Raw genomic sequence first — 25,165 nt, 5'->3', positions numbered from 1 at the left:
TTTCTCTCCTCTTTATTGCAGAGGGTTCAGTGCTCTTCATTCTGCTGTCTGTGTTTACTGTGTTGGCAAAACACAGCTGTTTGGTGTGAATGTGTCAACATATTTATTTGGAAAGAAAATGTGTAGAAGGTGTGTCACGCGAATATGAAAACGCTGTTAAACATGAAAGAAAACCTTTGGCGCCCCTCCAGTCCAGTCCAGTTGGTGTCTAAAAACAGCCCTGTGAGTCTCAGACCTGTCCCTCAATTAAAAATCCAAATTTCCAGATTAGGCTCAGGAGAAGCATGAACTATATTGTTTCATTTATTGGTAATGTGGATGAAATACTTTTTATGAATTGATATGAGTACAGCAAATACCATTTTTATTTGTAAGCCTCATGACATATGACAAGCTCATGCCTGCAGTCACTGTTTGAATTATTGTCACCTGTCAGAGCAGGTCGAACCAGCCCTCAGCAGCCTGATTACTCTGTCACCAGCAAACAGCTTCACACTCATCTGCACCTCAACCCACCCATCACCACACAGGTGAGTACACTCTGTTTGAGACTTACCAGTACTTCCATTACAACTGTAACTAAAGAATATTTTTATCTGATCTCAGGGACTGGTATTGGGGATGATCATGGGGTTTTTATTGGTTTTTAACCTGATTGGTATCAGCTTTAATGAGCCGAACCTGATCCTTTGTCAGTTATAACAAAGATGGAGAGTCCTTTTTTTTATAGCATGACGTGGCTGAAATGTCTGTAACGTGGATTTATCTCAAACTAGAGAAGGAAAACTGTCCAATAGTCAGTTATAAAACCTGCAACGAGGCAGTTCACTCATCACATTTTACTACAATGCAGTACTACGCAGAATTTGATGTGTATTTGTTGTGACTGTGAATGTTGAATTTAAGCTGTTACACCACTGCAGAGTGGGCTTGTCACTAGACTACATTTCTCATCCCTGGTGTTCTGGTTTTATTTATTGTCTCTTCACTGGTTACAGATCAAACTTAGAATTCATTTTAAAATAGTGCTCACTTATAGAGCTCTGCATGGCCATGACCCTGAGTACATCTCTGACCTATTGGCCCCTCACTGCTCTCCCAGGGCCTTGAGCTCATCAGGTCAAAATCTGCTAGAGGTCCCTAAAATCCTTTTTAAAACTCAGGGTGGCTCCCAGGCTGTGGACGGGTTGACCCTAACCCAACCCAACCCAACCCTGCCCTCGTCTCTTCGTGTGGCTGATTCTGTTGATTCTTTCAAAAAGCAGCTGCAGACTTTTCTTTCCAGACATGTTTTTAGCTGAATTTTATTGTTGTATCTCTGCTGTGTTTAATTAAATTTTAAGTTTTTATTGTTTTGTGTTTGTTTTTGCTGCACTTTGTAAAGCACTATATAAATAAAAGTGCTATATAAATAAAGTGCTATATAAATAAAGTTTATTTATGTACTTACAATGCTGCACCCAGTGGGTGTGAGCTGTGTCGCCTATTTTACAGTGTTTACTTGGTTATTTTGTTAAAAAGCAAATGAAAACCAACGCTGCACTAAGTGAACTGTCAGAAAAGTCATTTCAAACATTTTTAGTTTTAGTTTCTAAAAAAAAAGATTGAAACATTAAGGATGCAGGTGATCCCGTTCTTATTGCATTGCAGGTCCACTCGGTTGTCGGGCACATACACTGGCCTGATTTAAGTAGCTTTAATGTACTTGGTGTTCAGAGTCTAACGGCTGCAGCAGAAGAATGTGAAGCTGCTCCTGCTTGTTTGCCCTGTGGCCATGTTGGTCTCTGTCCTACTTGTTCTTTGGTCTCTGTTTACTTTATGTGTCTGGATAATCATTTTGTGTCTTAAGGCTCAGGTGGCTCCTGTTTCACTGGCATTAACAAAAGGAGCTGAACCTTCCATCCAACGTCACGTCACAACAGGCTGTGTCACATGACATAAGTGCTCAGAACCAAAAACCAAACCAAAGAGAATGTACATTTGTTTCTGTTATTGCATTCCTTAAATTATTTATGTCCACAAGAAATATTTTTATTGGGCCTATTCTAGACTCAGTGCAGTGATATAGGTCATCTGCTAGGGGGGCAGTTTGATTCCCTAAAAACACATAACGTGACATAGTTTTCAATAATCTATTTGTGCAGCTGTGAATATGGAAGCAAAGTTGATTCAATATATGACAGATACATAAACTTCTATTAATTTAAAACTAATTTAAGAAACCTCAGAAATAAATCTAAGTACCACTGATGCTAAGTTTCTTTCCTCTGGCAGGTTTGAACTTGTCTCTTCATCATGTCACTCAGCCACAAAACTGTGGACGACATGAGGACGTTCCTTCAGCCTCGCAAACACTTTGACCCAGAGCAACGGATGAAGTTCTACGACAGCTGGGCAGCGACGTACGAACAGGTTGGTTAACATGAAGAAACGAATCTCTCCCTGGATCTTTGTGTTTGAGAGTTGGTAGGTCTCTGAGAACTGAGACCTACCAGAGCTGCCTTAGGGGAAGCATATACAAAGAAAAAAGCATAGGACCAAGGAGGGACCCCTGGGGGTTTCCACAAGTGAGCAGAGCAGATTAGGACATGAAACCATGTAGGCAGACTGAGAAAATCCTGTCAGATTGGTAGGACTTAAACATTTCTAGAATACCACAGCACTTTGCAAGACTACTGGGAACACTGTGGTCTCTAATATCACACACAGCTCTAAGATATAAAAGCACTAGAACAGCAAGATTAGTGCCAGCATGGAGAAGAACACCACAGCATGTCAGGGTCTTCTGACAAATATCTCCCAAACATTGTTATTCATACTGAAACAAAGGACTCACGTCAACGAGAAAGACCTGGTGGTTATATCAGGCCTCCTTGGTTGCTGCTCCAGACTATTTGTCAGACAATAAAACATCATTTTTATATCTAAATTGATTCATTTTAACAACGTGATGCACATTATACTAAAGGATTCGGAGGTGATGAACTACAGAGCACCACATCTGGTGGTAGACAGCCTGAACGCAAACTACTCTGGGAATCGTGAGGAGGTTCAGGTTCTGGACGTCGCCTGTGGGTCTGGATTAGCTGCTAAACTGGTGAGAAAAGAACTCTGGATGTTCTGTATGGTCCCTTTAGGTTTATGTAACATTATCATATAGAAATATGTGGTCTTCCTTACTGGTGAATACCAGTGTTCATGTTGGTTTTCCTCTTCTTGTGTGTACAGATGTTTGAAGTGGGCTTCAGGAACTTTGTGGGGGTGGACGGCAGTAAAGGGATGCTGGAACAAGCTGAAAAGACGGGTCTCTATCAGGACCTCAGACTGGCCTTGCTGGGAACAGAACCACTTCCTGCACAGCCCGGTACCTAGAACATTTCTCATATCAGGTAGGGTTTGTCTTCAGCCCCAATCGGACAGGATCAACAATAGATGAGAGGTCAGGAATTATATATGAGACGATACTGCGTCATCATTCTCATTGTTCCTGATGTCCATCCAGAATAAACCTCCATGAATCTGCTCAGAAAACAGAGAAAAAGAGGCTGCAGAACCTGCCTGAGAATCCTCGTCTTTTCAAGTTTCCTTCAGTGTCACAATAATCCAGAGGTGGTTGTCTGTCCATCCAGGGTTTCACTGAAAACAGGAGCCGATCACAGTGAATTCTGCTGCTTTTAATGGGACAGTCTGAATAAGTGCATGTACTGAAGTGGTGCCGTGATCTGCTTATTTTGGGCTCAGGTTCCTTTGATGTGGTGGTGATCATCGGTGCCTTACGTGACGGTTTTGTGCCGGTCAGCACTGTCAGGGAGCTCTGCCTTGCTGCCAAACCAGGTATCCAACACCGCTCATGTGATTTGATGTGAATTTCAGTGAGAATGAATCATCTCAGCAGCTTTTTGAACCAAGTTACACCAGATTCTTCAGATGAATTTCCCTCTGAAGCCTTTCTCTCTTATCTCTGCCCTTTACTTCAGCAGGAAGATGATATTGAAAATGAATAAAACTTACTTTTCTCTTCTCCTTGAATAATGTTTTCCCTCCAGGTGGCTATGTCTGCATGTCGAGACTGGACACAAACTGTGAGTCTGGGAACAAATACAAGGCGTCTATGGAGAGTGAGCTGCAGCTGATGGAGGACGAGGGACTGTGGACTCATGTGCTTTCTCAAAACATCAGCAAATACATGATAGATGTGTATAATGGCAGTGAGGATGTACAGAATGAGGAGTACCTCAGTGGCGCCATCTACCTGTACAGGAGGTCATCTTAAGCTTTCATCACATCATTAGCTGACACACACCTGTCGGCTCCTCTGACGTCTGAAACACTAATGTCATCAGTGAAACTTTACAAATAAACATTGTCATGAATCCACCTACAAGGCTTTTGTTGTGGTTGGTGATGAAGTTACCCACAGTTTAGAAAGTATTTCAAAGTGGCCCGATCCCAAACAACTACTGCAGTAACACAGAACATGTACATTAATGCAGCAGGAATATTCATCAGATATAACAGGAAAACACTGACAGGTCGAATGTTAGTGCACAGTCGGTACTTTTACTTTGCCATCTTTGTATCTTGGCTTCACATTGGTCCACTGACCTCTGACCCTGTTTCTGGACCATGATGGTGTCAAAGCAGGTTTGCACCTGACAGGACCTGAACCACAGAGGGTTGTCCTACCTGACGTTAACTACCTTATATACTTCTGATTTGAAGTACTTTATATACCGCTGGGTAGCTGAGGTTAACTACCTTATGTACTTCTGATTTGAAGTACTTTATGTACCGCTGGGTAGCTGACGTTAACTACCTTATGTACTTCTAATTTGAAGTACTTTATATACCGCTGGGTAGATGACGTTAACTACCTTATATACTTCTAATCTGAAGTACTTTATATACCGCCGGGTAGCTGACGTTAACTACCTTATATACTTCTAATCTGAAGTACTTTATATACCGCCGGGTAGCTGACGTTAACTACCTTATATACTTCTAATCTGAAGTACTTTATATACCGCCGGGTAGCTGACGTTAACTACCTTATATACTTCTAATTTGAAGTACTTTATATACCGCCGGGTAGATGACGTTAACTACCTTATATACTTCTAATCTGAAGTACTTTATATACCGCCGGGTAGCTGACGTTAACTACCTTATATACTTCTAATCTGAAGTACTTTATATACCGCCGGGTAGCTGACGTTAACTACCTTATATACTTCTAATTTGAAGTACTTTATGTACCGCCGGGTAGCTGACGTTAACTACCTTATATACTTCTAATCTGAAGTACTTTATATACCGCCGGGTAGCTGACGTTAACTACCTTATATACTTCTAATTTGAAGTACTTTATATACCGCTGGGTAGCTGACGTTAACTACCTTATATACTTCTAATTTGAAGTACTTTATATACCGCTGGGTAGCTGACGTTAACTACCTTATATACTTCTAATTTGAAGTACTGTAACCAGATCAAACTGCATTAATGATGTTATAATAACAGAATATTTATAAAAATGACATTGACATGTCCAACAAACTCAGCGTCGTTGTGATAAACTCTTGACCAACATTTCACTATTCAGTTTTCGTAGGTGGGAACCTGACCCAGGGGCCTTTCTGCTGTCTCATAAATAAAGAAGTTACAGTAAAATAAGGGAAGTTGTTACAGAAACGTCCGGTGTGGGAAAGAAGAAAGATAGGAGGAAGTCAAAACTTGTTTCCTGCAACATTTCACAACCAGTTAACCAGACTCAGAGAGTTCTCACTTTCTCTCCTGACAGCTTAAGTCCAGACCTGAAGACGCAGCAGAAGGTTGCCAGTTTGGGACAAAATGATTCTCTGGAGCTTCATGGTTCTTCTGGCAGGTGAGGCTGAAATATTCCTCATTTTGTGGTCAGACTGCCCTGACAGGTGAATATGTTGGTTTTCAGTTTATTTTACTACACAAAAAGAATGAAAAGAAAACCAATCAAACTAAATATAAAACTGGGACTAGAAGAGAAAACACACGATCACTGTGTGTCAGTGTGAATGACTCTTCATGTTCTCCTGCTCTTCAGTCTTTCTGGGCCACACTGAGTCTGAGTTAAATAATAAAAATCAGCTGCGTTGATGTTTTACTGATATAATATAATTAAGCTGTTCCAACAATTTTCTTCTGCGTCTTCACATTTTACAACCAAAAAATGAAGCAGAGGAAAAACTAACGACACAAACATGGTAGAAATCACATCAAGTGATATGAGAGAAGCTTTGAAATGTGTGTAGAAACAGGAAGGTTTGTTCAATCAGAGACTATGTTGTTCATGTCTGCTCAGGTTTGGATCCAGCTGCTGTGGCTCAGACTGTGATCTCTTCAGATCCTGTTTGTGCTGTGGAAGGATCGACTGTCACCCTCCCCTGCACCTTCACACCTCGCAGGTCTTTCATTAGAAACGGAAGAGAAGTTCCTCTGCAGATCATCAGAGTCCGCTGGTGTGTGAATCATCTCGTTTGTCAGGGATCCACCCCATCTGTGTACGACAGTGACTCTCAGACCAACGACCCTCGCTATCAGTACCTGGGAGACCTGACAGGAAACTGCACTTTACAGATCAGAGACGTACAGAGGAAAGACAACACAGCATTTCGCTTCAGAATGGAAGCTGATAATGTGGAAGGACATTTTACTAACCAAACAGGAGCGAATGTCACAGTTGTAGGTAAGAGCAACTGTGTATATATATATATATATATATATACACACATACACAGTATATATATATATTCCTCATTAATATCAATGAGTGTTAAAATGCTGATATTGTGGGAACCTGAGCTTTGAGATGGGACAGTAGTGGATTATTTAACATTTTGAATTTCCCACAGTTTTCAGGCAGTTTTCCTGTTCATACGTCACATTCAGGAGTCAAATTAAATATTCCAGGGTTGGTATAAACCCACCCTGCCCAAAGTATCTGGTCTCTTCACTGCCCCCCCTCCATGTTGGTGTTTCTGACAGCACTCGCACACTCAGATAGGAATCAAGTCTAGGACCACATATATACCTGGACCTCTGTGGACCTAGGACCTGGCTGCAAACTGCTGTCAGCCAGAGGGCATCAGCTTTTTAAGAAAGTTAAGGTTAACACCAACTCTAACCCCAAACCCACTGAGGTCAACAACTCAGAGGTTTGTTGACCTCAGTACTTTTTACTGCAGCACTGCATTCTACTTCCTGCTGATATCAGCTACTTCCTGCTGAGTTCAGCAGTCCTCCATCTTGTCTGCAGCCAAGTTGTCCAGGTTCTCCCATTCAGGCTCAGACTTCAGGGTCATAGAGTTATATGAAGAAGCAGCTGCTTTCCATCCTTTGTTAGGTCGAGCTGTGATTGGCTGAAAGGTCATGAATAATGCAAACCTCATGTCAAACAACCGTGATGTTTTTAAAAAGTAAAGACACATCTTTAAGGCAAACTGACACAGCTGTGTTTGCAGATCGTCCTGATCTGAGGATCATCAGCTCCACTGGTCAGAGATCAGTGACACTGGGTCACACAGTCACACTCCAGTGCACTTCAGTCTGCACCTTCCACCAACTGACTGTCACCTGGTTCAGAGATGACCACGCCCTCTCAGAAACTGGCCCCGCCCTCCTACTTGGCCCTTTGGAGGCAAAGGATTCTGGGAACTACACCTGTGGATTGAAGACAGCTGCTGGCCAACGCTCCCCACCGTACAGCCTGCAAGTGGAGACGCCACAGGGAGGTTTGTTTGATCAGTTTTTAACTGGGAACATTGTCAGGTTGTTCAGGCGTCACCTGAAGTAAACAGGTTGGACAAATACAGTCCTCATTAGACCAGAACCTTGTCTGAGACAGGAACATCAGGACTAACCTTCTCAAACAGACTCAGGGATCGAGCCGAACTTGTCTTCTTTCATTTCACACACGGCACTTTTACTGTCCTGTCAGGTCAGCAGGCTTCAGTCCTAAGGAACCTCCCCGGACAGACAACCGAGGTCCTCATTAATCATTCAGGACATTAATGGGAAATCATTCCCTCTACTGTCTGGAAGGAACTGATGCAGTGGGTCATTTAAATTTAATGATCTGAAATAAATAATTAAGGAAAGAGAGAAGTTTAATGCTACACTTGTTGCATCATCATCATCATCATCATCATCATCATCATCGTTCTGCAATATTCACAGTATTTTTTAATCAGATTTTCTTAAAGCTAAACCAGTTGATACATGCAGTGTATCGCTAATTACGCTGCTCAAAGCCCAGTTACAGATACATTGAGTCATGTTGTTGTGCAAGAGTTTCCTCTTCACATCTTACGACATCAGAATAAATGTAGAGTTAAGAAACTTCGTCTTGTGACAGAACCACACTCTTTAAATGCTGCTGCTGTTTAGTTCGGGTGGTTTGGATCCAAACACAGACAAATGACTAAAGGACAACAAACAACAGGAAATAAGAGCTAAAGCTGCTTGCATCCAAGACCTTAATGTTTCCATCAGATCTGCTGGAACGTGGTTACCTGAGGGGGGACCTCATTCGTAGCACCGACGTTCCTCAAACGCAGCATAATTGGATCAGTTGTGGTGGAAAAGAGCAAAATACTAATCATGAGAGCCTCAGAACAAATGTAAAGTCATGTATTGGTAAATCATGTGAAATTACACCCCAGCTGCAAGACGAAGAGGCTCAACAGTTTTTGTTTTGCTCCGGTGTTTTTCCCTCTGGACAGATTTTTAATTAAAACCACCAGATGTGGTTTAGTGTGGACGTTTGTACCAACTCACACACTGACTGTAAATGACTTGGTGCAGCAGCTCATTGTGTTTGGATCATGTTTTGCAGATACTAAGGTGCCTTTGATAGTTGGTGTGGTGTTCGGGGTCCTGCTGCTTCTCGGTGTCCTGGTCTTCTTCATCGTCAGACGGTACATGAATAAAAACACACTCTGGTTTATGACTGGACACTCTGCTACACATTCATTTTATCTTTTTAAAATCATTATAGCAATTGTATTTTTATTCTACTTCATAGTTCTGCCCTGTTGCAGAGGGAAAACTAGTTTTTACTGCACTACCTTAATGTAATGTGAAGGTATTTTTCATGTATTACTAGAATAGTTTTGGTCCGACACAGGGGTTCCCGATAAACCGACTGGGTCCGACGCAGGGGTTCCCGATAAACCGACTGGGTCAGACGCAGGGGTTCCCGATAAACCGACTGGGTCAGACGCAGGGGTTCCCGATAAACCGACTGGATCAGACACAGGGGTTCCCGATAAACCGACTGGGTCCGACACAGGGGTTCCCGATAAACCGACTGGGTCAGACACAGGGGTTCCCGATAAACCGACTGGGTCAGACACAGGGGTTCCCGATAAACCGACTGGATCAGACACAGGGGTTCCCGATAAACCGACTGGGTCCGACACAGGGGTTCCTAATAAACCGACCACTGAGTGTAGATTTTGCTGCTTTGCCTGAACTGTGACTCTGGTTGTGTTTCTGTTCTGAGGTTGTTGTGTTTGCAGGAATCGAGCAGCAGCAGCAGCAGCAGATAAAGATCAGAGAAAAGATCTGCAGCAAACAGTCAGTCACATTATTTGTTGTTGTTATTTATTTACTCACTCATTCAGTTATTCATAGTTTTTTTTTACCGTCTACACAAACAGATAAACACATTAAAATAAATCAGCTCCTTATAATGACAGTGTGCCATTGTCTGACTAATGTACAGTTACTTTAATTACTACAGTTTCGATTAGTACGTTGTGTATTTTTGCTCTTTGCTATGCAGAACAGTAATTTATAGAAGTGTGTCTGTGGTCTCCTTTTCTTCCTCTGTTGTTACCAGCATCCTGATAAGATCGGCAGCAACATCCTCCCCGAGCAGGAGGGCGGGGGTCAACAACAGATGCCCGGTGAAGTGGAGAACGACGTCAGCTACTCCTCTGTCCAGTTCAAGCACAAAGAACAGTCCAGGTGGGACGCTTCACCTGTCCCACATCAGTCCAGCTTCATGTTTGTTTGTTTGTTTGTTTGTTTGTGCTCAGACATGGAAACACCACACAGACAAATGAAATTTGATTCTTCTTCTCTAACCTCTTCGCTCTGAGTTTTGGATTGTGAAGTGTTTCTGTCTTAATGTGCTGTTTGAACTTGTTTACATGTGTTTTAATGGACTTGTTTGAATGAAATTGTTTGTTTGTTTGTTTGTGAGGCGCCACAGATGACACAGTGTTGTCCACGTCTGTGTTTTCTTGTCTCTAGAGCGGTGCAGGAGGCGGAGGACGCCGTCATCTACTCTTCAGTAGTGAACAGAGGCTGAGATGTTTCCTGTTTCCTGCCCCCTGGTTAAACTGCAGCTGGAGGAGTCCGAGTGCTGATCCGGTCTTCAGGCAGGTTGTTTCCCACTGCAGCTTCAGATCATCATGACCGTCAGCTTTGGACGAACTCTTCATCATGTGAAATAAACATGGGCTGTGTGGGGCCCCTGGGGATCTGGATCCTATGGGGCCAGACAGCTGGTTTCTTTGTTCTGTTTATCACATTGATGGTGTAAAAATCCAGTAAATACAAATGTTGTGACTGTGTCTAATATCAACGCTCCTGCACTTTGATTTCAACTAGACCAGCAATAAGTCTTTAAATTTAAAGCGTCTCACGGCTTCATCTTCCTCTGAGTACTGCTGCTGCTACTTCTGCTACTGCTAGAGGTAGCACTACTACATCCGAGTACTGCAAACATACAGTACACCATAATAGCCACCTGCAATCACAGCCTGACACCAGAGGGTAATCTGGGCTGGAGGTCTGTCTGTTAAATTCAACTAGAACAATAATAAAATATTTGCACTGGAATATGAGATGAATTAATGCAATTCAAAGATTTTACTTTCGTTCATATTTATGACTAATTAGCATCGTTTCCTCACAATGTTGATAAAAACACTGTTATTATGTTGAATTTGACGGTGTGTTCTATATTAGTGTGTAGTATATTAGTGGCCCCGGATGAGTCCGGCACCATCAAAGCTGCATTTTGATTTTCTACAGGATTCTGAATTTTGTGTTTTTCCTGATGACAAATGTTTTAAACTGCTTTTGGTTGTTTGACCTCTCACTTTGATTTTTGCATCACTTTGCTCTTTATTTTAATTTATTGTGGTTTTGTATGAACAAGCAATAAAATGTGCTGCACATTAATATTATTTGATTTAAAATGGTTGTTTTTGTAGGAAGTTGAGTGATGACCCACACACTCAGCGATTTATTCACCTCCAGGGACAAAATGAGGTTAAAAACAAAACTACATTTTTTTTTTCTACAGTTCTGGTCTAAATGAGAACTTCCTGTTTATAAAAAAGTGAAGAAATAATGTTCTTTTTAAAAAAATGACAGAAATAACTGGACTAAATGTAGATTAAGTTTCACAATTCATCAGAGACAGAAAACAGGGAAGTCAGAGTTTTGTTTGAACAGTTTCAGAAAAGCTGAAATTAAAATGCATCATAAAACGAGAAGCTTCTGCTGTTGAGTCTAAGTGATATAAACGTGACAGATAGAATATCAGAACCATCTGACGGCGTAACAGAGTCCAGAATCTGAACACAAACTGAACATTATCACCTTCATAAAGGAGGATTCACTGCAGGACTGTTGGATTAGACTGACTGGGTCCGACACAGGGGTTCCTAATAAACTGAGTGCAGTTGTTAATAAACACATAAACAGATTTTGGTTGTGCCTCTTGCAGCCTGATGAGATGCTGTGCAGAATTTTCATGATTCCTTATATGGATCAATTTTCTTTTATTGCTTCTGGGTATTTTCGTGTCTCTGACCATTTGATATTTTGGTAAACGACCTATGACTGGAGCGTCAGAGACTTGGCAGCTGCCTGTGTGGGAGTTTGTGTTGGTGCCTTTATTATTACACAGACTGACAAAACTCACTGGTTCAGACAAATATGTTGATCATGTGGTGCAGTGGTGCCAAGTACATTTACTCAGGTAGAAGTACTTTACAACTCTGAGGACTGAAGATTTCCATATGATGCCACTTTATGCATCTACTCGTCTACGTTTCAGAAAGTACTATTCTGTTTTTACTGCCCACTGTTGTTGGAATCTGTTATTACTGTGGAATGTTTTTTTTATTGTGACCACCTATACACAACCAGTACTACAGGATTAGCAGTAAAAGTACACAAATGTTAATGTAGTTAAAGTATCTGTAGTAAAAGTACACAAGCATTCTCAGCTTCATATAATTAATGTCAGTAATAAAAATACACAAGTACTAGTTTCATGTAGTTAGTGTCTATCATACAAGTAAAGTACACAGAGTTTTTAAAAATAGTATTTAAAGTACATGAGGAAAATCTGCTTGATGTAGTTGTGGGAACCTTCATGTATTTTGTTTTGTAGTTGCAGTTACATGTTTACACATTATACTTCGACAGTAGAAATGTTAGAAGCAGAATTTTAGCATAGCAGTATTAATACTTTCAATGAAGTAACTGAGTAATTTAGTGACGGTACTGGCCACTAGGTGTCACTTTTTTATTGTAAAGTTTTATTTTGGTAGTGCACTGGAACGGTGTCGGTTCTTTTTCCGGTGTGAGAGGTCACGTCCGGGCTGAAGATGGCGGCACCGGACGAATTGTTTTGCTGGGAAGGGGACTGGGGTCTGCCGTCCGTTAGCACCGACTGTCTGGTGGTTCTGGTGAGTCTCCGCTCACACCGACACCGAACCGGTTCACCGGCTGCTTCTCACACACAGACGCGGCTTAGATGAGCCGGTATCCGCCGTTAGCCGCTACATGCTAAATGTCAAAGCGTGTTTCCGCCCCGGTACCGAGATGGGCCGGGTTGTGGTTTGGTTCCGATTATTAAGATTAAACAACAGTTATAAACCAATCGATTATAGGTTTGATCGATGAAACTGATGTAGCTGACGTCAGTTAAATATTGACAGGTCCTGTCGATCTGAAATGACGTCATGTTTTAATTTATTTTAATTTAATTTGTTTAGTTTTATTTTTTTAAGTTTGTTTCATTTATTCATCAAATTCATTTAATTTATTTGATTATTTAGTTTTTTACATTTATTTTGTTTATTGAATTAAATTAAATTTATGTCTGATATAAAAATGTTTGTTTCTCGTCAGGGACCTTAACTTTATTCCTTTTCTTGGTCTTTGGATAAGCTCGTTTGCGTCTTGTGTGTTTTTATTGTAGTTTTTGTGTTTTTAGTTATTTTCTTTTACTGAACCATAGCACTTCATACAGAGGCCCCTGGGCCCCTGGACCCCTAGACTGCCATGACCCCTGTGCCCCTGTGCCCCTGTGCCCCTGTGCCGCTGTACCGCTGTACCGCTGTCGGTCTGTCTGGTGATCCCTCCATGTGTCTCCAGTATCAGACACTAACAGGTGACATGTCTGGGCCCCCCAGTACATCAGGTCTGATAATTACCAGGGATCCTGGACCAGGTACCTTGGGTAGACCTTGGGTAGATCTTGGGTCCAATGAGGGGATCAAGCCGTTTTTATAAACAGTGCATGATGAGAAACTGCTCAGGTGACAGCTCTTATTAGTTCAAGTCTTTTGAATAAAACTTTGATAGACAAGGAGTTTTCAGGTTGGGGAACAGGAGTCACAACTGTCTTATTTTTAATAATTGATTTGTGACCAATTATTGATCAGTAACAAAACCATTCAGGCCTGGTAAAGTCTGATCCTGCAGCACCACAGTAAAACCTGAGATGTACAAACAGACTCATCTTTGTTTTAAACCCTCTGGAAAAACGTCCGACTGATCATTGAGGTTGAGACGGGGGTTGTGGTTTACTAGTCGACTTGTGGCCACCCACAATGCTCAGAGGCAGACAGTGTTTCCATGACTGACGTGGACCTGAAGGTCTGTGGTGGATCTGAAGATCCTGCCTGCAGACCGTGCTCAGGGCTGCACTGCTCCTGTGAATAATTAAACCTGATTGAAATGTGTTTGCGTTTGCCTGAGGTCCGACCACAGAGGAGCAGTGCAGTCTGGGTAAAGATGGCTGTCCTCTGCAGCGGTCGGAAAACACGGATCTGCTACTGCTGGTTTTTCCAAGCCTCTGGAGTAGCCTGGATCCGCTGCACAGTGTCTGTGTTTGTCTGTGTTAACCCAAATGTTCCAGACCAGAGCTCGTCTCATGGGGCATCAGTTTAACTTCAGGAAGTCGGCGGATTTTCAGGAATTTCTGCTTCTTAAACAGCCAGTGTGTCCGACTGAAACAGACTGAAGGTTCTCAGAACTCGTAAAACTGTTTCCTAGACCTTTTTTCTTGGGACCCACTTTATAGGAAGCATTTTTCCAACGGCCAGTAGTGGTTTCCATCAGCCAGCCATGGGGGAGTCTCTGCAGCTCAAAGTGGGACACAAGAGGCGGCGTTTTTTAGCACAGAGAGACAAAGAAAGAGCAACAACATGGCTTTGGCTTTTAGGGTCAGTGTCTTAAAACGTCTGCATTGGTCAGAAACCAAATCAGGGGCAGGGCAGGAGGCGGATCTTCCTGTGTGTGTGTGGAAAGGTGACCTCTATCACCTCATTATGTTTAATGAGCCGTTACTGCTGAGGGAGAAAGGGGTCTGAGCTCACAGCTGGACTGTAACGTTACGTAACTACAGATTTACAAAAGTCTGAGACTGAGGAGGAGCTGAGGAGGTACATGATCATATTTACCAGTCAGGAAGAAGTACTCAGACCCTTTACTGCAGTAACAGTAGGAATAATTCTAATTTGAAGTACTTTACATACCGCTGGGTAGCTGACGTTAACTACCTTATATACTTCTAATTTGAAGTACTTTATGTACCGCTGGGTAGCTGACGTTAACTACCTTATATACTTCTAATTTGAAGTACTTTATATACCGCTGGGTAGCTGACGTTAACTACATTATATACTTCTAATTTGAAGTACTTTCCATACCGCTGGGTAGCTGACGTTAACTACCTTATGTACTTCTAATTTGAAGTACTTTATATACCGCTGGGTAGCTGACGTTAACTACCTTATATACTTCTAATTTGAAGTACTTTCCATACCGCTGGGTAGCTGACGTTAACTACCTTATATACTTCTAATTTGAAGTACTTTCCATACCGCTGGGTAGCTGACGTTAACTACCTTATATACTTCTAATTTGAAGTACTTTATATACCGCTGGGTAGCTGACGTTAACTACCTTATATACTTCTAATTTGAAGTACTTTACATACTGCTGGGTAGCTGACGTTAACTACCTTATATACTTCTAATTTGAAGTACTTTATATACCGCTGGGTAGCTGACGTTAACTACCTTATATACTTGCAATGTGAAGTACTTTCCATACTGCTGGGTAGCTGACGTTAACTACCTTATATACTTCTAATTTGAAGTACTTTCCATACTGCTGGGTAGCTGACGTTAACTACCTTATATACTTCTAATTTGAAGTACTTTATATACCGCTGGGTAGCTGACGTTAACTACCTTATATACTTCTAATTTGAAGTACTTTACATACTGCTGGGTAGCTGACGTTAACTACCTTATGTACTTCTAATTTGAAGTACTTTATATACCGCTGGGTAGCTGACGTTAACTACCTTATATACTTCTAATTTGAAGTACTTTCCATACCGCTGGGTAGCTGACGTTAACTACCTTATATACTTCTAATTTGAAGTACTTTCCATACCGCTGGGTAGCTGACGTTAACTACCTTATATACTTCTAATTTGAAGTACTTTATATACCGCTGGGTAGCTGACGTTAACTACCTTATATACTTCTAATTTGAAGTACTTTACATACTGCTGGGTAGCTGACGTTAACTACCTTATATACTTCTAATTTGAAGTACTTTATATACCGCTGGGTAGCTGACGTTAACTACCTTATATACTTGCAATGTGAAGTACTTTCCATACTGCTGGGTAGCTGACGTTAACTACCTTATATACTTCTAATTTGAAGTACTTTCCATACTGCTGGGTAGCTGACGTTAACTACCTTATATACTTCTAATTTGAAGTACTTTATATACCGCTGGGTAGCTGACGTTAACTACCTTATATACTTCTAATTTGAAGTACTTTACATACTGCTGGGTAGCTGACGTTAACTACCTTATATACTTCTAATTTGAAGTACTTTACATACTGCTGGGTAGCTGACGTTAACTACCTTATATACTTCTAATTTGAAGTACTTTATGTACCGCTGGGTAGCTGACGTTAACTACCTTATATACTTCTAATTTGAAGTACTTTATGTACCGCTGGGTAGCTGACGTTAACTACATTATATACTTCTAATTTGAAGTACTTTGCATACTGCTGGGTAGCTGACGTTAACTACCTTATATACTTCTAATTTGAAGTACTTTACATACTGCTGGGTAGCTGACGTTAACTACCTTATATACTTCTAATTTGAAGTACTTTATATACTGCTGGGTAGCTGACGTTAACTACCTTATATACTTCTAATTTGAAGTACTTTCCATACCGCTGGGTAGCTGACGTTAACTACCTTATATACTTCTAATTTGAAGTACTTTATGTACCGCTGGGTAGCTGACGTTAACTACATTATATACTTCTAATTTGAAGTACTTTCCATACTGCTGGGTAGCTGACGTTAACTACCTTATAAACTTCTAATTTGAAGTACTTTGCATACTGCTGGGTAGCTGACGTTAACTACCTTATATACTTCTAATTTGAAGTACTTTATATACTGCTGGGTAGCTGACGTTAACTACCTTATATACTTCTAATTTGAAGTACTTTATATACTGCTGGGTAGCTGACGTTAACTACCTTATATACTTCTAATTTGAAGTACTTTCCATACCGCTGGGTAGCTGACGTTAACTACCTTATATACTTCTAATTTGAAGTACTTTATATACCGCTGGGTAGCTGACGTTAACTACCTTATATACTTCTAATTTGAAGTACTTTCCATACTGCTGGGTAGCTGACGTTAACTACCTTATAAACTTCTAATTTGAAGTACTTTATATACCGCTGGGTAGCTGACGTTAACTACCTTATATACTTCTAATTTGAAGTACTTTATATACCGCTGGGTAGCTGACGTTAACTACCTTATATACTTCTAATTTGAAGTACTTTCATACCTGCTGGGTAGCTGACTGTTAACTACCTTATATACTTCTAATTTGAAGTACTTTATATACCGCTGGGTAGCTGACGTTAACTACCTTATATACTTCTAATTTGAAGTACTTTATATACCGCTGGGTAGCTGACGTTAACTACCTTATATACTTCTAATTTGAAGTACTTTATATACTGCTGGGTAGCTGACGTTAACTACCTTATATACTTCTAATTGAAGTACTTTCCATACCGCTGGGTAGCTGACGTTAACTACCTTATATACTTCTAATTTGAAGTACTTTATATACGCTGGGTAGCTGACGTTAACTACCTTATATACTTCTAATTTGAAGTACTTTATATACTGCTGGGTAGCTGACGTTAACTACCTTATATACTTCTAATTTGAAGTACTTTACATACTGCTGGGTAGCTGACGTTAACTACCTTATATACTTCTAATTTGAAGTACTTTACATACTGCTGGGTAGCTGACGTTAACTACCTTATATACTTCTAATTTGAAGTACTTTACATACTGCTGGGTAGCTGACGTTAACTACCTTATATACTTCTAATTTGAAGTACTTTATATACTGCTGGGTAGCTGACGTTAACTACCTTATATACTTCTAATTTGAAGTACTTTCCATACTGCTGGGTATCTTGTGAATTTCCCCCCAGGGATCAATAAAGTTTGATGATCAGTCTGTATTTTGTTGGATCCATCTGATCCTGAAAAGGAACTAAAGTTATCAGATAAATGTAGAGCAGGAAAAAGTCCAAGGTTTGACTCTGACATGTAGTGAAGTCCAAGGATGAAGTAGTCCTCACACACACATACACACACACACACACACACACACTATAGTTGTGAGGACACCTACAGACATAATGCATTTCCTAGAGCCTAACCTAAATCCTAAAACCAGGTCTTAACCATAAAAACCAGTTGAAGTTGTGAAACATAGTATCAGAGTAAAACCTGTCCACACACCCACAGACAGACATCTATATATACACTCACACTCTGTCAGTCAGCTGTGTGTAGCGTCCGTTGTTCTGTTTCTCTGTGGAACAGTCGGCTTCACTAATCAGTCTCTGACTTCACGGCTGCACGTTTATGAGGAAATTCTTCCTCATGTTTTCTGGTTGTAAAAGTGGAGCGAGGCTCTCGACTCAGAAAGAAGCTTTTATTTTTTATTTCCAGAAGAAATTAATCATCCCCAGCACTTACTGTAAGAGCAGTGAGCAGAAAACAGGGTCACACTGACCAGTACTGTATTCACAGGTACTGCACAGTACTGTAAATACAGTACTGAGGTTGTGAAAGTGGTGGGCAGTTTATAAACAACTGATTCATCCCAACGCTGCAGTGAGCAGAGAGAAGCTGCAGTGGAACCAGAGCCTGTAAACAGTGACGGCTGTTCTCGGTCGCTGTAGCTGGTTTTTGGAAACAGACGGGCCTCCCATTGTTGGTGAGGAAGAACCATGTGAGCCAGGTCAGCGGTGTGGCTCCCTGCTGGGTTTTTAATAGTTTGTGGGCAACAGTGATACTTTAGTGGTTGTGGCGGTTTGTTGTCTGGTCTCTGACCGTGACCTCGTGTTGTGCCGCCTCTTTCAGGCCTACGCTCAGTTTGCTGGAGCTCCCCTCAAACTCCGTAAGATCTCCAACCCCTGGAGGAGTCCGAGCGGTGAGTAAGCTCACGTTCAGTTTCCGCACAGATTCTCTCACCAACATGCGACGGTGATGTTCATGTTGTGTTTTTCCTGCTGTCACAGGTTCTCTTCCTGCCCTGAGGACCAATCAGAAAGAAACTCTGTCCAGACCCTCTGACATCATCATCCACCTTAGGAAACAGGTAACCTCCTCTTTCCCAGCATGCATCAGGTTCTGGAACTAGGAAAACTTTATTCAGAGTTCAGCTGGTCCAGGTGTTGTGCTCTGCTCTGTGGACATGATGTGCTCAGTCACGGTCAGTCTGGTTTTAGAGGAACTGGAGCAGAACGTGTGTGTGGAGGCTCCGTCAGGTTTCAGGGCTCTGCAGTCGACTGGAAAAACTCATGAAACAACAGGAAGCTGCTGCCAGAGTCACATTCCTGCAGAGCTGATTATTCTCAGAGACCTCAGCTGCTCTCCTCAGACCTCTGCTGGAGGAGACCTCAACCCGTCACTGTCACAGTCCGGCTCAGAACTAGTCCTGTGCTTAGGCACGCATTTGAAGTACTGGTACGCTGTTGGAGTATTTCCATGCTCTGCTTCTTTATACTTGACCTGCAGTACGGTTGAGAGGGAGGATTGTACTTTTCACTGTACTGCAGTAATCTTGTTTTTATTTGTTTGTTTAGTTGCCATGGACGGTACATAAATATTACTGCCCATGGGGAAGTGTTGTGTTCACTGAAGTGAATCCACAGCCAATAATTGTAGTAAACATAGGACTATGTTCCTATTTATATCCAGCTGTCTCACTGTGTGTGTGTTGTGCTTCATTATATTGAAGCAGACAGAAAAGTGTGATTTTAGACAAACAGTATGTAGATTTAAACCAGTGTTCCCATAAAGTGCTTTAGTGTTTAATTGTGTCTGACTGTGTTTCAGATGTGAAGTTACCACATCTGGAAACTTCCCACATGGTTTCATTTAAGTAGAGTTGAGGCCCGAAAAGATAAAATTACAGTTTTTCACCAAAAAGAACCAGATCAGTGAACCTGAGCTCTGCTTTTCTTCCTTCCTCCATGAGTCATGTGACATTTTGATGATTATATAATCTCCTCTTAACTGGGATTTTTGCTGCAGGGCCTTGACATGGAAAAGTCTTTCTACGCTGATTTATTGGAGCTTGACTTAAGTGCCGGATCAGAGAGTTCCTTTCACCGCAGCTGAAACCTGCGACTGCTGGGCTTCAAAATGCAACTGATCACTGCAGCTTTAGCAAGAAGAAAACACAGAGTAGCAGCAACAAATCAGGTTGGTCTTATTGCTCATGACCTGGGCACAGTCCAAACTTTAGACCTGCATGTCCTGTGGACCCCTCCGGGTTCCTTCAGGGAGTCGCTCACCACTGCAGCTGTGGTTTCTCGTTAACAACGTGCAACTTGGACGACCTGGTCGGTGCAGCTCGGTGTCACCTCATGCAGACCACAGTCTGTGTGTGCGTCGTCTTGTTTTCCTGCTGAGGGCTGGAGACGAGTGACGGCACTGCTCCAGTCGCTCACTTTTTCCTGTCTGAGATAAATCTGAGAGACTCTGACGTTTGACGACCTCCAGCTGGAGTTTTCCTCCTCTAACCCACATTCCCCTGAGCACAAGTCACGTCTCTGGGCCAAACTTCATTCAGCAGCAAACAGGCAGTTGGAAGACATTACCCAACATGCTCGGTTCTCCACGATGCGGTAGGTTGGTCAGAAACCACAACGACAGCAGAGCTGCTGAAGAAGCTGAGAGGAGGAAACTGTTGGCTTGGCGCTCAGCGGCAGGCCCCCAGTTATCCACGTTAGTCACAGTCTTCATGTTTTCCACCCAGACGGTCCAGCTTCGCTTCAGTCGGGTCCCAGAGCAGCAGCTGGGTTCATCACCTGTTTGTTCAGGGAAAACCTCAGCAACTTGGTGCACAGAGGATGGACCTTCATGCTGATGTGGCAGCATCAAAACTTCCACTTCTTCCCGTGAGACGTCCTGGTCTCAGGCTGGATGAACCCGATTAACTTTTGCAAAACAAACCAGATTCTAGAGAATCTGTTTAGTCCAACAAGAGACAATCGAAGGGATCGAGTGTTTCCATGGCCAATATTTTCCTATTGATCGGATCATTAAAGGTTTACACATCTATGATCACAGGCCTGAAATCAAAACATCTGGTTGCAGGATCATGCCAGACCCCATCCACTTTACTGGTTCCAGCTGACAACACTGACGCTGAAACCTTAAAGCCGAATCCAGACCCGGTCTCGAGTCATGTCACAGTTTGTGGTTATGTTTTGCTGTCTGGTCCACAGGGGAGAGAACCGGCGTCCCCTGCGCATATGGACGGGCGCCCCACCAGTACACCACCAGCAGTCCCCCATTCTCTGTATTATTGCGGTGCTGACATCACACACTCAGACTAAATGTTCAGTTAGAGAAAAGACTCGTGAACAAACTGAGCAGGTTGTGAAACAGTGAAAACATGGAGGAGCAGATGCCGTGTCGACAGCTGTGAGGACACACACGGGAAACTGACCTGAGATCTGCAGCTAAAGTGTGACTGATATATTTCCACTTTATCGGCTGCAGTAAATCAACCGTGGCAGCTGCGACTCACTGGACATACAGCAGCTGTCAGTGCTGCTCACTCTCACTGGGCTCAGCTGCTGATTTATTGAAACCAAAACTGGAGGATCAGCAGAGCTGCAGTAAATCCTGCGTTAATGAAGTCGTAAGTGCAGCCTGGTGTAAATGTGGAAACACTGGCTGTGGATCTGTGTCTGTGATCGGTCGGCTGGGTGGGGGTGACCACTGGGTGGTCATGGGAACACCTGAGGTCGACGCTGACCTGTTGAGGACAGTCTGTCTCTGCAGGTCAGTCCCTTCCGTTTGATTCCCGCCTGTGTAGCGACGTGCTCGTGTGTGTTGGTGCACGTGGTCTCACTTCATCACACTCCTGCTTTCTGGGATAATCTAGCTGCCGACGTGTCAGTGGAAACAAACCTGTGACTTCTACTTAAATACTTCAGGACCTCATGACTTGTTTCCCAGCCTTTGATTGTTGGTCAGTTAATATTATTGTGGTTTGTGTTTTCCAGAAGTACAACGCAGACTATGATCTGTCCGCGAAGGAAGGAGCCGACAGCCTGGCCTTCATCTCCCTGTTGGAGGAGAAACTTACGCCTGCTCTGGTGACAGAACATCAGTTTTTCTCATTTCAAAGAAAAACAGAAAAGCGTCTTTTCCCGTGTTGAATTATGGGGCTGGTGTTTCGTAGATCTATGCGTTCTGGATCGAGCCAAAGAACTACGTGGACGTGACTCGCCGCTGGTACGCCGAGCACCTGCCCTTCCCCCTGAACTTCTTCCTGCCTGGGCGAATGCAACGGCAGCAGCTGGAAAAACTGCGACTGCTGCGAGGAGACGAGAGCCTGGAGGCCGGGGAGGAGCTGGAGAAGGAGGTGAGCACATATTTAATTGTGTCTTTTGTCCTGAAGTTAATCAGTGTGAAGTCCAAACTGTCCCAGCCTGCACAAAACCGCTTTGTCTGAGCAGAACGTGCTGTTTGAGCAGGAGGAAACAGGCACTTTGTCTCCATGTGCTCAGGCTGCTCCTGAAACAAATCTGCAGGGAAAGGAAAACACTCAGTGAATCCTCCTGCTGGAAAACTGCTGCTGTGGAACGATCCTCCCCGTGTGGAAAAAGGTCGGAGGTCAGACAGTTTCATGGGAAACTGGTTAAAGGAACATTTGTTCCCTTTTGCATGAAAAACCTTCAGGAGCTTGTCTTTTCAGGAATAAGGGAAAAGTAAAGGAGACTTTTATGTCTTTAATTCTTTTCCTGTCCAGTTACAGAACATTCAAATCATCATCACAGTTTTAGTAACAGATGATGTAACAACTGCTCCTCCACGAGCTGAAACCAGAATGCTGGTCTGCTCCAGGAGCTGATCCACAGCTAAATCACCGATTGTTGAGAAGGTTTCTGGTTCTCTCTCCATGTTGGTGTTTCCCACACTGAATGATGACGACAGGCGACATGTGCAGAGCAGGGAGACATTAAAACGACCACATGGATTCTGAACTGACCGTTCTGAGGGATAGGAATCGGATCTAGGACCACATATGCAAGTGGACCAGATCTGATCTGAGACCAGCTGGTTTGGTCTGTTCGCACTGTGGGAACATCAGGGCTGTGGTGTGACATAAGGACTCCTGCTGTGGTCTGGAGTTTCCATTAGTTTTTAAACCATGTGATGATTTACAGATGTATTTTTTTCCAGTTGAGAGCCAGTGTCCCGGAGATTCAGGACTACTGCACCCTCAGGAGTTTCACCTCTTTGCTCCAGGAATTATTGATCTAAACCTGAATCTTCGAACAGTGTGGATGGTGTTTGTTACTGCTGGTCTCTGTGTTATGTCTTTCAGATGTACAGAGACGCTGCGGAGTGTATGAACCTGCTGTCCCAGAGACTCGGCTCCCACAAGTTCTTCTTTGGAGACTCGTAAGTTCACCCAGACTCTCAGCAGGTTTCCACAGATTCGATCATTAATGTGAGTCCTGTCCCACAGCACCTGTCTTTACCCATGTTTATTCAGTACAAGCTTTAGATATTCTGGTTTACATAAAACATCAGGGCTCATCCTACAGGTGCATAGAGACCATGTAATAAAAGTCCCTGAAGCTGCTAAAATAACGTTGAGATGCCTTCAGATGAGCACAAACTGGACCTGCTGAGAGGCTGAATCCATGACTTTCCCTCCGCAGGCCCTCGTCCCTGGATGCCTACGTGTTCGGTCACCTGGCGCCCATCCTGAAGTCCAAACTGCCCAACGCGAAACTGCAGCAGCATCTCAAATCCCTCGACAACCTGACCAACTTCTGCACCAACATCCTGCTGCTCTACTTCCCCAGAGACGGCCGAGGTGAGACAGAGTCCTGTTTACTTTACATGTGCTTGGGTGAAATGATCCGCAAAGAGCTGAACCTCAGTCTAAAAGCTTTAGAGGGAAGTTTTCACTCCAGCGTCGTCGTCCAGATTGTCTGAGGCCTCAAATCCCAAACTCCTCTACCAATAATTCATAGACTTTAACTTTAAGACCATTAATAATCCAACCAAAGTGTTGGACGAAGTTCTGTCCTCCCCGAGTCCAGCTGCATTTTTTACCACTGAGCTGTTTTGGAATCAAACGCTGTTTATCTGCGAGACGTTTGCGTGACCTCACGGCAAACGTCTCCTCACACTGAACGTGTTGACACATGGATGGATCAGGCAGCGCAGTGGCCAGGGGTCAGAGAGGTCAGGGGCCCACGAAACATCCGCACAGACACACGAAGATACAGGAAACAATCAGACACAAACTGTGCACGAAGAGACATGAAAGGCCAGCGAAGAATCAGAAAACCACCACAAAGACAAAGCAGCTGCTAAGACGTGCAGACAAAACAGAAATCAGTCTTGAAGAGAAAAGAAAAATATAATCTAGTGGTTTTGTGTCTCGTTCAGTGTCGGGGCCTGGATTATTGCAGCAGTTTGTTTTTTTCTGTATAGAAACTGAAATGCAGCGAACTGTGTCAGGCAGAAACTGGAAAATGTGAGAGGAGATTTATGGTCTGGTTTAGGAAAACGCTCCCACATGGACACAGAGTCTGCAGTTTCAGTCTTTGACACTCTGGGTCCTGAATCCACACAAACCCCGACTGACGTCCTCATGTTGTTTTTCAGAGAGTCAGAAGACGACCTCCCAGCCCGAAGGCGCGGACTTCGACCATGTCCCCAACAAGCGCAGGAAGCAGTTCCTGTCGGCTCTGGTGGCCCTGGGCGCCATGCTGAGCTACGCCCTCCTGACCGGCATGGTGTCCATCCAACACGTCCAGCACGAGGCGCTGGAGGAGCCGCCAGACCTGCAGCACATCGGACCCCACGAGGAGGAAGGAGACGGTTGAGGACGTGTCGATAGGGACTTCATGGACACGAGTGTTCAGGGTCAGAAATAACCGTCACAGAGGAACGTCTCAGGAGGCGTCGACATTAGAAAATAATCCCAGTAATCAATAATCCAGGAGCGCTCAGTGGACGGGAGGTTTAATTAAAGATTCTTCTGTCTTTAAGGGGAGTAACATTTTTTAAACAAGAGGGAACATGGATGGACTTTTATTTTAAAACGAAATGATTTTGTTTGTTCTCAGGTTTGTTTTGTTTGTTTTTAGGCGTTAAATCCTAAAATGTCTCATCAGCATCACACACCGATAACGATCAATAATAAATCTATAGATGAACTAACCAGACTTCTC

At 42.9% G+C, this 25,165-nt stretch overlaps 3 protein-coding genes across 5 annotated transcripts; all 3 read left to right on the top strand.

Annotated features, from left to right (window-relative positions):
* The first annotated feature begins 436 nt into the window (after nt 1–436).
* Nucleotides 437–4,384, top strand: LOC113136423 (methyltransferase-like protein 27). Its single transcript, XM_026317248.1, has 6 exons — nt 437–530; nt 2,275–2,412; nt 2,969–3,097; nt 3,229–3,364; nt 3,742–3,834; nt 4,047–4,384. The coding sequence occupies exons 2-6, from the start codon at nt 2,296–2,298 to the stop codon at nt 4,271–4,273; spliced, it is 702 nt and encodes a 233-aa protein (XP_026173033.1). The 5' UTR covers nt 437–530; nt 2,275–2,295; the 3' UTR covers nt 4,274–4,384.
* A 1,351-nt stretch (nt 4,385–5,735) lies between these two features.
* Nucleotides 5,736–11,234, top strand: LOC113136807 (V-set and immunoglobulin domain-containing protein 2-like). Its single transcript, XM_026317875.1, has 7 exons — nt 5,736–5,884; nt 6,338–6,721; nt 7,497–7,766; nt 8,870–8,951; nt 9,555–9,612; nt 9,878–10,005; nt 10,294–11,234. The coding sequence occupies exons 1-7, from the start codon at nt 5,851–5,853 to the stop codon at nt 10,349–10,351; spliced, it is 1,014 nt and encodes a 337-aa protein (XP_026173660.1). The 5' UTR covers nt 5,736–5,850; the 3' UTR covers nt 10,352–11,234.
* A 1,381-nt stretch (nt 11,235–12,615) lies between these two features.
* Nucleotides 12,616–25,154, top strand: mtx1a (metaxin 1a). 3 transcript variants are annotated; one of them, XM_026317750.1, is made up of 8 exons: nt 12,616–12,749; nt 18,810–18,879; nt 18,968–19,047; nt 21,971–22,063; nt 22,150–22,332; nt 23,299–23,375; nt 23,639–23,796; nt 24,597–25,154. In XM_026317750.1, the coding sequence occupies exons 1-8, from the start codon at nt 12,669–12,671 to the stop codon at nt 24,815–24,817; spliced, it is 963 nt and encodes a 320-aa protein (XP_026173535.1). In that variant the 5' UTR covers nt 12,616–12,668; the 3' UTR covers nt 24,818–25,154. The 3 variants fall into 3 exon arrangements, with proteins under 3 accessions (XP_026173535.1, XP_026173536.1, XP_026173537.1); XM_026317751.2 differs by lacking the exon at nt 12,616–12,749 and adding an exon at nt 14,066–14,513; XM_026317752.2 differs by lacking the exons at nt 12,616–12,749; nt 18,810–18,879; nt 18,968–19,047 and adding an exon at nt 19,745–20,156.
* Nucleotides 25,155–25,165: the final 11 nt, after the last annotated feature.

This window comes from Mastacembelus armatus, chromosome 16 (genome assembly GCF_900324485.2).
Source record: "Mastacembelus armatus chromosome 16, fMasArm1.2, whole genome shotgun sequence".
NCBI lineage: Eukaryota > Metazoa > Chordata > Actinopteri > Synbranchiformes > Mastacembelidae > Mastacembelus > Mastacembelus armatus.
The sequence above is the reverse complement of the archived record's forward strand: the minus strand, read 5'-3'. Positions and strand labels throughout refer to the sequence as shown.

Coding starts and splice junctions, on each gene's coding strand:
- mtx1a (XM_026317750.1), top strand. CDS start 12,669: ATGGCGGCACCGGACGAATTGTTTTGCTGGGAAGGGGACTGGGGTCTG. Junction 19,048..21,970: donor TCATCCACCTTAGGAAACAG/GTAACCTCCTCT, acceptor TGTGTTTTCCAG/AAGTACAACGCAGACTATGA. Junction 22,333..23,298: donor GGGAGGAGCTGGAGAAGGAG/GTGAGCACATAT, acceptor TATGTCTTTCAG/ATGTACAGAGACGCTGCGGA.
- LOC113136807 (XM_026317875.1), top strand. CDS start 5,851: ATGATTCTCTGGAGCTTCATGGTTCTTCTGGCAG. Junction 6,722..7,496: donor AGCGAATGTCACAGTTGTAG/GTAAGAGCAACT, acceptor CTGTGTTTGCAG/ATCGTCCTGATCTGAGGATC. Junction 10,006..10,293: donor AAGCACAAAGAACAGTCCAG/GTGGGACGCTTC, acceptor TCTTGTCTCTAG/AGCGGTGCAGGAGGCGGAGG.
- LOC113136423 (XM_026317248.1), top strand. CDS start 2,296: ATGTCACTCAGCCACAAAACTGTGGACGACATGAGGACGTTCCTTCAG. Junction 3,365..3,741: donor ACCACTTCCTGCACAGCCCG/GTACCTAGAACA, acceptor TTTTGGGCTCAG/GTTCCTTTGATGTGGTGGTG. Junction 3,835..4,046: donor CTGCCTTGCTGCCAAACCAG/GTATCCAACACC, acceptor TTTTCCCTCCAG/GTGGCTATGTCTGCATGTCG.